The 12991-nt window shown below is 42.1% G+C and overlaps 1 protein-coding gene across 26 annotated transcripts in view; it reads left to right on the forward strand.

Moving 5' to 3' along the window:
- The window catches only part of C6H18orf63 (chromosome 6 C18orf63 homolog), a 37943-nt gene extending 26726 nt beyond the window's left edge, over positions 1 to 11217 (forward strand). For 21 of the 26 annotated variants that reach the window (XM_036884203.2, XM_036884212.2, XM_057504291.1 and 18 more), the window contains 3 exons: positions 6207 to 7141; positions 7403 to 7487; positions 10569 to 11217. In XM_036884203.2, the coding sequence (XP_036740098.1) occupies positions 6207 to 7141; positions 7403 to 7448 (981 nt within the window). In that variant the 3' untranslated portion in view covers positions 7449 to 7487; positions 10569 to 11217. Of the gene's footprint in view, positions 1 to 6206; positions 7298 to 7402; positions 7488 to 9284; positions 10498 to 10568 lie in introns of those variants that run through there. The other 5 variants (XR_008998385.1, XM_057504290.1, XM_057504272.1 and 2 more) reach the window with 4 other exon arrangements.
- Positions 11218 to 12991: the final 1774 nt, after the last annotated feature.

A 12991-nucleotide genomic window follows, 5' to 3' on the forward strand; every position in this document is an offset into this window, starting at 1 on the left:
TTTCTGTGTCAGCTCCATCTCCTTCCTTGATTTACGAGTGCCCTCTGCTTATCGCGGTTTCCACTTCTCCACTGATGACCATTTTCACGTGGGGTTGATTTGCTGTGGTTCAAATGCTGTGCTTCATGGTATTTTTTCAGCTTTATCCACCATGCTAATAGTCTCACTTTCTTTTAATCCTCAACTAAAATCCACCAGAACCTGTATCTGTCTGACCCCAGGTCACATCATCTGTCAATCACCAGCTTGTGGGTTCACTCTCCATGGGTCAGGGACCAACACCTTGTATACATGATATACATGGTAGCCTAGATGTCAGGGCATAGGCAAGCCATTTGCTTAGAAGGGAGTGTGGGTGGACAAACACTGGTTGACAGCTTTATGATAATAAATCTTACAGCTTTGCCCAGACATAAAATTTTTTAAAGTTTAGTTGCTGGCCAACTCCAAATCTGAGGAATTTAAAAGAAGATACATCATTGCATCATGCATTTTTATTGGGTATATTTATTGAATATTGAATATTTCCAGCCCATGTCTGTTTTAGAAATCATGCATCTGGACAGTATGCTTGTGAAAGTTTGTTTCTTAAATGTAAAGTAATGCTTAATTAAAAATTCTGGTCTTTATATTGCTCCTGACATTTGAGAGCCTGGCAATAAGAATTTATCCTGCTCAGTTTTATTGCATGCCCTCTTTGTGCCAGCTGCTTTTATGTGCATTATCTCATTTAATCATCAGGCTCTTGGAATAAAGAATTTCTTTCACAATTGCTGTGTCCTTCACACTACTTCACAGAAGTTTTGTGTTTGGTTTTAGGATTAGGTAATACTTAGAACAGTTCTTTGTACTGAGTGAACTTTCAATAAATGGTAGGTCCTATTCTATAAGTTAGCTATAACATCCATGCAGTGCTAAAATGCATACTTTTAAAAAGTGAAAAATATATTGATGAGGCTATGTGATAAAATTCAGCTGACTTTAAAAAATTAGCAGGAGTACTTGGCCAATCTAGTTTCCCCTTTAAGCTTGTGGAAATTCTTAAAGATAAAAAGAAATTAGGCATATGAAAGTTCATTATACTATCATTGAACTCGAGACGTTTTTCTGAGTTGGGGGATACACTGGAATATTTTTAAACAAATCCAAGAGAGGTTATTTCATCCATAAAGGCTTTAATGTGCGTCACTATCTGATAAGAGCTTGTTGAACAACTATTTCACAGTAATTTCTTAGTATCTAATAGTAGTTCATACTCCCATTCCTTATTTATCTCAAAGATTTATTTTAGAAGTTTTATTTAAATTAGAATCCAAGCAAGGCCCACATAATTTTGGTTGTTATCTCTCTTAGGTCTCTTAATCTGTAACATTCCAAACTCTTCCCTTTTGTTTATGCCAGTTACTTGCTGAAAAAATTGGACCATTTGCTGTGGAGAATGTCCCATATTTTGGATTTGACTGGGTCCTTCCTTGTGTCATGCCATTTAAAGTCAATATCCTTCTGAACTCCATATTTCCTGTAAATGTGGTTAGATCTAAGCTTAAATGAACTGTCAACTTTAAACCAGAAACACAATGCACAGAACCAGCTTTTAATAGATAAGACAAATTTGATCAGTAATCTTAGTCCTCAAATTTCATCTTCTAGGCCTCCACTAGATATCCATTCATATCTGAATATAGATTAAAGCTTTTGTTTGTCCTTTATAATTTTATGTTTACATGCAACTTATGTAATTTTGTATATAAAGTTCTAGGAACTAAAGGTAAACCAACATTTGACAGTGACACCTGGCAGAATAATGGTAATAATGTAGCAAAGCATGTGTTTTTTGTTGGGTTATGAATTCATAAAGCTTTAGTTTGTTAACCATTAAGTATTTTAAGATTTGTGAATTATTTATGATCTCATCTGCTGTTTACCTAGACCCTTTTTATAGTCTTTATAAATTTGAATATAAACCAAGAGGTTTTCCCCTTTGGGTTATTTACTATATTTTAGAAACCAGAAGAATTAGTAAATAATACATTGACAGGCTAGGGGGCAAAACAAGCTCTTGGAAATTATATTCATGGGATGTGTATTTCTGAGAGATGAAGATGAAATGATGTGAATGTAAACATTTCAGGCACATATTCCAAATGAATTTTATGTCAGCATACACATAATCTATTCCAATAGGAACTGCCTACAACAAGTGTGTATGTTGTTGACAAGTTACTATTAGTACATGAGAGCCAAGGATCCCTCAAAATGGCTGTTCTTTGGTTTGAATTTAGTTCTTGTACCCTTTTTTTTCAAATGGAAAAACATTCAGTGTAGAACTTCAAGATGACCCAGTCACTTGTGACAAATTATCCCTTTGAGGTAGAATTTCATTCAGATTTAAGAAGCGTTCTCGGTGTGACAGCATCTGTGAGCAGGGGAAAGCTGGGGTAGCATAGTGGGTGGCGGGCATCAGGCGGTGTGGACCACGTCAGCAGAGTGACCCCTGAGCTTTGTTTCTGGACACCCTCAGAGCAGTGCCTTCCTGGGCAGCTGCTAACTTTGTAACTGAAACACCAAACGCATTCGTGATTCAGCTTTTCAGCCGACTTTGCAGAAATATGACTACCACACTTCTTCCTGCCAAATACTGTGTGAGTGTATCTGGTTTGTTGACCCTAAAAGTGTCCTGAACCCCAGCTGCAAAGGAGAAGATGACCATTTTCGGTTTCCAGCACTAGCTCAGGAAGGAGCACTAGGAGGGGGCTGAAGTGAGTGTCAACCCCCAGACCACGCCTCCCATTGCCCGGTCACAGCTGGGTAACGGGGGTGGTCACTTCTTGACCTGGGTCGGTCTGATGTTGGCTGTGTCTGCTCATAAGGTGTTTGGTGAAGACGGTGTACGAGGTTTTCTCTTAGCTCCCTTGTGGAGAGGGTTTTCAGAAGCACAGCTGCATCCCTTCCTCAGTCTCTCCAGAGGTACATGTCAAACCCTATTATGGGTTGAACTGTGTCCCCCTTTCCAGACTCACGTTGAAATCCTAAGCCTCAGTATCTCAGGATGTGACCTCATTTGAAATAGAGTCATAGCATCTATAATTAAGATGAGGTCATCCTGGAGCCCCTAATCCAACATGACCAGTATTCCTATGAAGGGAGATCGGAGACACACATGCAGGGGGAATACCATGTGAGGATGGCTGCCAACAGCCGAGGGGCCAGGCCTCACCAGGTCCCTTCCTCATGGCCCTGACTCTGCTCCTTGCACTGGGTGCCTTGTCCTTCAGGCTGGCCATCTCCGGGGGCAACCAGCCAGCTCATTCCTCAGGGAACCTTTGCATCCCTTCGCTCAAGCTCATGAAACCCAGCGGGGGCCTCTTCTGTGCCCTCTGAAAATTGGGGGGGAAGGAAAGAGAAAGGTCATTTTGCCCTACTGATGTGGATAAGCCTCCAGCTCCAGAAACCTACAGACAAGAAGTGACCCTCAGTCGCCTCTTTTCAGCATCACCCCAGACCTCACCCAAGAATTTTTGGGGGTCTCCCTATTTCTCCCAAGAATAGTCAAGGGGGGGAGGAGTATTCTCTGTGGTGACTTTGTATGATGTCAGCTTGAGTATGCTGAAATACGCTTCCCTGAACTCCTTTCTCCGTACGGTCCTGGCATAGCAGGAGCACGTGATGGGGAGGCACAGCGAAGCAGGGCCATGTTCACACTTGGAAAGCCTGTGTGAGGCCAGTGGGGCCCTCAGACTCTGGGCACGCACGTTAGCAGCCCGCTTGTGTGAAGTAGGAGCTGGGCTGTGACTCCTCCACCTCCCACAGCCTCTCTGAGCCCTGTTGAGGTTTGTGTGTGGCTCCATTACAGGGAACTCCAGCCCTTCCCTCGGCACCTAGACGATGACATTAGGGGCTGGGAGGTGACTGGCATGGGTTCTGGCTGGAGACGGACTGTACTCGGGATCCACAGGCCCTTCTGACCAGTGGCAGCACTCCTTTTGCCATATGCAGTCTGTTCCTCCTCTTGGGTCCAGGAGGGCCTGCGATGGAAGTGGTGCTGTGTGGCTTCCAAGGCCAGGTTACTGGGGTGAAAACAGCTTCTCCCTCTCTCTTGGGAGGCTTGGCCCTAGAGCCCACATGGTACGTGGGAGGGTTGCCTGGCCCCACGAGGAGGCTCCCAGCATTCCAGTTTGCAGCCAGCACCAGTCGTCACAGTGTTGCCAGCCCAGAGCCCTCCACCTCAGCTGCCCCAGAGACTCTGAGCTGAGTCATGTCAGCGCCCGGGTCAGGAGAGAGAAAACATGACTACTGTTGTTTTAAGCCACTAAGTTTTAGTGTGGTTTATTTTGCCTAATAGCCAACTGGATCACTCTCTTACTTTTCTTCTGCCTATTTACAGCTCTTATCTCCCAACACCTGTCCTACTCTCTGTTCAGTTCCACTCAACAAATGAATCTCTAATACTGGAAAGAAAAACCAGTTGTCCTGGTTTGCATATTATTCCTAGCAATTTTAAAAATTTTACTGCAAGTTGTGAATCTGTTTTTGATGTGGGAAGGGAACTTTGAGGGAAAAGAACTTTGTGTGCCGTGTTTCAGATTATTGTCATGTTAGTCACAGACTCTAAAACTCAATGGGTCTGTACTTTAAAAGACTATAAACACCTCCCATCACCAGGTGGGTGGATAAGCAAATGTATATCCATGCAGTAGAATATCATTCAGTCTTACAAGGAAAGGAAATTCTGACGCACATTACAGTGTGGATGAACCTTGAAAACTCTATGCTAAGTGAAGTCAGTTGGTCACAGAAGACATACAGTATGATCCCCCTGATATGGGATACCTAGAGTGGGCCACTTGAGAGACAGGAGGTGGGTTAGATCACTAAGGGGCTGCAGGGAGAGGGAAGTGGGGTCACTACTTCGGCCACAAAGTTTCTTTGGGATGAAGAAGAGGTTTTGGAAATGGGGGTGATGGTTACACAACAGAAGTACTTAATGCCACTGAATTGTGTACTTAAAAATGGTGTAAAATTGATAAATCTTGTGTTTTATACATATTACCTTAATTCTTCTAAAAGTCTACAAACACTTTCTGCAACGTGTCTGACAAGTCAGTGTGAGTCCCACTCGCCGAACTGCTCGCAGGCCAGTGCTCTGGTAGGCAGTGAGAACGCAAAAGATGAAGGCATAGCCAGCCTCTGCTGTACAGGCAAAACCCCGTTTAGGCTTGAAGGCCCAGTGTCGATGCAGCCGCCGCCTCCATTAATTTACTTTCTTTAAACAGGTATTTTGTAGTAAATGGGTGACATTTAAGGATGTGAAAGATAGAAGAATGGGTCATGGTTCCTATTCTCAAAGAATCTAGAATCCACGTAGGGCAATGCAACATGCAAGCTAAAGTAGAAGAGGGCTACTTTTTACTATTTTTTGGTGATAAACAAATACTGATAGCAGGTCCTTGCGAAGCTGAGGGGAAAAGCTATGGCAAGAGGGGAAGATGTCCTGAGCAGGAGAGCGGCACGGCACGGCTGGCGGGCACTCGGTAGCTGACCTCAGCCTTTACAGGTGATTTAGGCACAGCTTAGCACATATCTTTTTTTTTCTTGGTATCATTAATGTACAGTCACATGAGCAACATTATGGTTACTAGACTCCCCCCATTATCAAGTCCCCCCACATACCCCATTACAGTCACTGCCCATCAGCGTAGTAAGATGCTATAGAATCACTACTTGTCTTCTCTGTGCTATACTGCCCTCCCCATGCCCCCCCTACATTATGTGCGCTAATTGTAATGCCCATTATTCCCCTTCTCCCTCCCTTCCCACCCACCCTCCCCAGTCCCTTTCCCTTCAGTAAGTGTCAGTCCATTCTTGGGTTCTGTGAGTCTGCTGCTGTTTTGTTCCTTCAGTTTTTGCTTTGTTCTTATGCTCCACAGATGAGTGAAATCATTTGATACTTGTCTTTCTCTGCCTGACTTATTATAACATCTTTATCTTAAAATACTATCTTGAAGGGATTGTTTCTAAAGAAGGGTACAAACCTTAAGAAATGTACATGTTTCCTCAAGAACACTCATTTGATTTTTGTTTTTCTTTACTTGTCAGATATTGTAGTGTTACTTTATATTCTTATTTTTATGATATTTTATGTTTTCCTTCTTTTCTATCAAGGGCATTATTACATTTTTAAAATATCTTAATCTCTCTCCTTTCAGGTAAACAAAGTCAAGCCACCCAATCTGACCACTAAACAAATGTTCAGGTCCTCTCTGACTGAAGCCGCTTCCACAAGACCTGCCCTGGCTCAGCTTCTCACGCCGTGTTCAGCAGCCATTAGCCACACGGTGGAGCTTTCAGTCAGCCGCCCAAAGCCCTGTGTGTCCTCAGCCCTGCAGCTCCAGCCACAGTCCATTCGGAGCAGAAGGAAACCCGGGTCTGACAGGGCACCACCAGTAGCTCTGGGGGCACCAAAGCCCAGCAGAGGAAACCCTCAAGTTCAGGACACAGCCTTTAGCTCTCAAAATAATACTGCCCCTAAAGTCATACCAGTTTTCAAAAACTGGTCATTACAAGTGAACAAAAATATCTTAGAACCTGGCAACCTGAAAAGAAAACAGCATGTTGTTGCAGAATCTAAGTTGTCTTCACTTAAAACTAGTGTGATCCAGGGTGACAAACGGAACTCAGATCGAGGTGTGAAAAAAAGACCTAATCATAAAATTCAGATGAATGCCAGAAATTTGAATCAGAAGACATCTAGACCTCTGCAAGAAAAAAACACTGAGCCCTGTGAAAGTATGACAAAATGTCCCCCTTCTAATGGAAAACCATTGACCATGAGTTTAAATGAAAGTACACGACTATCTAGTCATTCGGTATCTCAGATGTCAGCCAGCAATTTAGGCGTAATGAAGAATGCTGTTGATTTCCAAGTAGGCGGAAAAGAAAATTTAGCAGGCAAATATATAGCACAGATTTTAGGGAGAGGCCACAGTCCCCTCACAGAGAAGAGACAACCACACATATTTGAATCAGACACAGAAACAGAAGACGCCCAACTAGTACAGAAACAGTCAGCAAAAGAAACCAAAGAAACTGGTGTGAGTGACTTCAGGCTGGAAATAAGCGGAACAGCCCACAGGCCTAAAAGGTAACTACGTCAGGAATTTTCAGACACTTCAGAGGCCTCATTCCAATACTGTCCGTTTTGAATAATCCAGTTCTAGAAGCCAGGTAAAAATTGTTATCTGGAGATGTGTATCACATGATAGACCTTTAAAACCACTAAATAAAGATTTAAATTATTTGCTCAAGTTCATCTAGAAACACATTAAGAAACAGAATACCCTAACCAACTGCAAGTATATATGGTTAATTTATAGCAAAATGTGATTCCTTAATATGATTACAGATACATGATGACAAATCAAAACCCAAGACTCTCTTATCATCCCTAAAGTTTAGGATGTGGATGTGAAAGAAGAAATGTTCACCAGGTAACTCAGTTGATACCTTTTTATTTTTTGTTAATTATCCAAATTGGAATTGCTAGGTTTAGGGGTCCGCAATGTCTTGGTAAGCAGGAGCTACTTTTAAATTCCTTGAAGCTTAAAATCAGCAAGGAATTAGGAGATGTTGGGAGTAACACAGCCCTTGAATAAGGACTGTACACAGCAACCATCATGTATAGTAAGGGCCCCCAGAGAGGAGGAGGTGGAGAGAGGTCCCACTGCACTTCCTCCCACTCTGCTCCAGGGTGTGTGCAGACCAAGGAGAGGGCCCAGCACAGACTACCTACCGAAAGATGTCAGATTCCACGGCCACTAGAACACATACCCAAGATAATTAACCTTACAATATGTTTCAAAGGTTAATAAGTTAAAATTTACTCCAAACACTGTTGGAGTACTGGCTAAAGTTAAACTTGAGATTTAGCTGATAATGCTAAGTCCACAGCACTGGATTCACAAAACCATGCATCTGGAAATTACATTTTATTCCATTCTGTTTGACAGTATCCCATCTGTTTTATACTAAGAAAAATCATATTACTAAAACATCCAAAAATACTTTTTTGCACAGAATTATTGGAATATTTTCAATTAAAATTCCTTATGAACAAACTAGAAAACATTTTGTTTTCTCCTTCAAATGCTTTTCTTTCTATAATTAATAGAATTTTCAGCCTGATTTGAATTAACAGAAAGGTACTTGCTACTCCTATTTATTTTGTAATGTTCTGTTTCATGTCATTTTTGACATAATTTAATGTAGTCAGGTGGTTGAGAAAAAATATTGTGTTAGGATGCCTTAAAAGTTTTCATTTTTAAAAATCTATTTCAGATTTCATAATCTTTTAGAAGTATAGCACTTTCCCACTTTAAATTAAGACCTAAAACAGTTACTAAATTAAAAAGCTATTCCATCACCTAGAAAGAATACATAAAGAGAAAAACTATAAGATGTTACTATGGAAAATAACACCCCTCCAAACATGAAATTAACATATGCCCCTATAAAAAAGTGGTACAAAACATTTTCAAGAGAAAAGTAACAAGAAAAAACAACTGACAAGAGTGTATATCAATAATACCTTAATAAAAAATTAAAATAAAAAATGTAAAAAGCACACTACAAGACAACAAACAATAAGAAAAAAGAAAAAAAAATATCTGCAATTGCTCTTTGCAGAGATAACCACTCTGACCAGTGGACACACACTCACACCCATGGCTGTGAACATGGAACCAGGCTCCACACATTTTCATTTGACAGTTTTATTTGTCATGGCTGCATAGTATTCCACAGCATGTGGGTTCCTGGGTGCACTGTTCCTGTGGATTGACACTTCAGTTTTCCCAGGTTTTCACTATGGTAACAATATTGTATATAGTCTTGTACAGATCTTTGCAAAATATCCAACTATATAGTTAGATAACATCCTTATTTTGCCTTAACTTTTTATTAAAATTCATTCGAATTATTTTTAGTAAACTTTTGAAACTATACAAAGTACAGAAAATAGTATAAAGAACATCTAAGTAGCTATCACCCAGCTTCAACAATTATTAGTATTTTACCACTGTTTTGTATATTTCCCACAGATATACTTTTTTTAACCATTTTAAAGCAAATACATCATATAATTTCACCCATGAACACTTTAGTATATATTCCACCAGATAAAGGGATAGCATATTTTTAAAGAAAAATAATGTGTATATATACATTTCATTTGTTTATATTACATTACATACATTACCATATCTTTATTGACCTAAATTTCACTTTAGTTTTAACATGCCAACAGGAAGCCCTCAGTAAATGTAGAACCTATTTCACAGAACTAGAGCTTTCAGTTATTTACCAAAATACTGGAGTGGAGATTTATGTGTTCAGCCACATTCATCAAGCATCCGCCTCCTGCCATCAGTGGGCTCAGCACTGGGCTTCTGAAACAACCAGACTGCCGTTGGCCATGTCACCTTGGTCCTGGCAGAGATGTGGGAATCAACACTGAAGGATATGTCAACATGGACCTTTGGTCCACATTATGAATAAATTAACATATATAAAAAGAAACCGAAGTGAGCTGCTCACCTAACTAGTATCATTCTGACTTTCAAACGTTTTAGATGTTTAATTTACAAAATATGTAATTGTGTAACAAAATAAATAAAAATCTACATTAATATTCCAGTGAAATAAAGACCCAGCAGAGAACCCAATATAAGCTGAACTTTGATTTTTTAATGTAATTTGATGTTTGTGAAACTTCACTAAACCATTGCAGTTAAAGGCAAAAATGAGCACAGCTCTACTTCAAAACTGTAAATACAATTCTTGCTCTTGAAATTGTGCCTAGTAATTAACTTACTATAGATCTTCCTTGTAAGCCCTTCTGTTGTTCAGAATTATCTCAATAATTTTTTTACCATTTTTAAATGGAAATACATCTGGCTTAAAGCCCATTTTGAGTGTACCTTTCTCATTCTAAAGCTAATATGGTAGACAATTAGTGGACTGCATTTTGTAAGCCTCTGATAAAAATACTTGTTTATGAAAGTGCTGTTAATAAAGGCATATATACCTGGTCGCCCAGTTGTCAGCAGCATGTCCTCATCCTTGAAGCCAGTCCACCCCTCTTCTCCGTGTATTCCTAGGCCTTCTGCTACTGTCCCGTAATCAGGCCATAGGGAACGAAGACTTATTATTAGACTAAGCAAAATACTTAAAAAGATAAATCCACTGCTTAAGTGATGTACATTATCTTCCAATTCTTCATATAAATGATCTGGCTAGCTCCTCCTCCACTGTTACTGTCTAGACCTTACCGGTTGTAGGATTGCATATTCATTCTAAATAACCTACATGGTGACTCCTGCTTATGTTAGGTGCAGTCTACTTTCTGGTCTAAAGTAGGTTTATTTTTCATCTTAAAACATTCATCCTAGTGGAAGTTCACCCCCCAAAATATATATACATATAAATGTGTGTGTGTGTGTGTGTATATATATATATATATATGACTTACTACAGAGATAACATAGGTTGTTTATTTACTATTCTATGTTCAGAGAAGAGGTTCCAGACCAAATTGCTGGGTTCAAATTCACTGGAGAAATCAATGAAGATTTTGGTTCATTTTGAAGCTTGTAATTTTGGATTCCAGGATGACTCCAGTTTTATTAGGGAAAGCTCTATTTCCTTAAGCATTTGGTGATTTATACACATTGTGGACCATGCCCCTACCTTGCCCCCAAATCATTGTTCACATTCCAGTCGTGTGTTAGTTTTAAAACCATTATAATTTTAAAACCATTTAAGTAAAATAAAAAAATGATTTTATTTTAGGATTCTATATCCAGAATCCTAAAAGATCAGCTATTGCATTTGAAAACCTATGGCAATATGTCAGAATTAATGCTAAAAATCATTTTCATAGAGATGTAAACATGCTTCTGTTGCTCACTGTATTTGTCTATTATGTACTACTATAATTATTTGTATTTGTTGCTCACTGTAGCAAATAGGTTAAAAATATGGGTTTGTCAATGATTTTTGACAAAAATCAAAAAATTTAGATTTTATTTGACTAATCAGTTCACTAATCATTTTTTTGCTCTTTTTTAAAATTGTCCATCATCTAGTATTCTGGTGGAACTGACAGTATATTGGGTATGTTGATACTTAAGAATGCTCAATATTTATAAATGTTTAAAAATATCATGGTCATTGTTTACTGACGCTTAAAATGTCAATGTTGTATCCTATGTCGTATATTATTTTAAATGTAAAAAAGGTATTTCAAATATGTGTATCTTTCACATGTCAGAATGACTGTATAGGTCTGGAAGGCCTTAGATAAACTACCAGTTATTTTACGTCTGTGGCTCCATGTCTTGAGCTGCTTTTGCTGCCGGGCCCGTGTAAACCAGCGAAGGGCTCACCACTCCACAGTTTGTTCTCAGAAGGCCTTCGCTCTTCCACCTGACAGAAGCTTCGTGCCTGGCGCTAGGGTAGATACTTGGGGTTTGTCAGCGCTGCCCTCACATTCTAGAGTGTATTAGCGAGTGACAAGTTTAGGAAAAAGGAAACCCAGAGCCACCCGAGACAGAATGAAGGTCGGCTTCCTCCGCGGGGACGTGAAGGAGTCAGCTGCGTGGACAGCTGAAGGGTGGCCTCTCCCGGCCTGAGGGCCAGGCTCTCGCCCAAGAGAACGTCGGGGCGCCCGGAGGGGCTGGGGTGCAGTGAGCCAGAGCAGAGAGACTAAGAGGAGACCTCGTGCCGGGCCTGTGGGCGCAGCGCGGGCAGTGACCTTTACACTGAGCGAAGAGGGACTGGAGCCAGAGCTGGCCTAGGACTCGGCAGGGTCATTGTGACCGCTGCGCTGAGAATGGACGGGGCAGGGGACAGTGAGAGAGGGGACGGAAGCAGCGAGGAGGCCGCGGCAAAGATGGAGTGGCCGGTGCCGCCGCGGTGGCGGCAGAGGAGATGGGAGGTGGCAGTTCTGGGCATATTGTGATATTTGAGGAAAGAGGGGTACTGAGGGCGATTCCAAGGCGCTGGGCTGGGTCACGCGGGAGGAGGGAGTTACTGCCCACCGGGTGGAGGGAGCCGGCTGTGGCCGCCCAGGAGGCTGGGAGTCCACGCCTGGATCTCCCGCCGCGGGCGTTGAGGACCCTGAGCAGCAGTGTCCGCGCCGTGATGGAGCCGCGCGGCTAGTGGATTCGAGGGGCGGGATCGGAAGCGATGGGCGGGGCGGCTCTCCTGATCCCTACTTTCATTTACCTGTTAACAGTACTGTTCTTTGATGATCCCCTTCCTGGAAAGAGGATTCTGCCCTGGCCCCTTAGTCGTCTCCCTAGGGACACGATTTTCCTGTTGCCTGCAGACGGGCATTGAGTGCCCCAGGACCCTGAAGGGTGGGACGCCCAAGGAATGGGAAGAGGGCATTCCAGAAAGAAGAAACGGAACGGGCAGAGGGCCCTGTGTTGAGAGCAGAGAGAGAACCGATTCTGGGGCGTTTGGGCATGTGCTTCGTGGGGGGCCCGAGGGACTGCAGGCCCGGCCGTCCGCAGCGGTGAGGGAGTTCTGTGCAGGCGGTGAAACCCCCTGGAGACCGTCCCAGAAACAGGACGGAGAGAATGCCAGCCGAGGAACGACCTGTCGGGACCACGGCTGTAGGTGGCGCCTTACCGGGCGCCGAGGTCCTGGGTGAAGTGGATGTTCAGTCTTGAACTGTTGCAAGAAGAATGTTGCTTTTTAAAAATGCAGAAGGTGGAAGAGTGGTGGGGACAACATAGCAAGAAGACGGCTGATTCCATTCATCCTGGGCCGGGTTGGCTTGCTTGGAAGGTCCAGGTGAAGACAGCCCAGAGATAGGGCGGTACAGTCTGGGCAGCCGTGCACGCAGGAATGTTAGTTGAAGGTGCGTGTGAGGGCACAGGGGTCGAAGAGAGGAACACAAATGACAGTCCTGAGTGCATGAGATGCACAC

The sequence above is a fragment of the Manis pentadactyla genome, chromosome 6 (genome assembly GCF_030020395.1).
Source record: "Manis pentadactyla isolate mManPen7 chromosome 6, mManPen7.hap1, whole genome shotgun sequence".
Lineage (NCBI taxonomy): Eukaryota > Metazoa > Chordata > Mammalia > Pholidota > Manidae > Manis > Manis pentadactyla.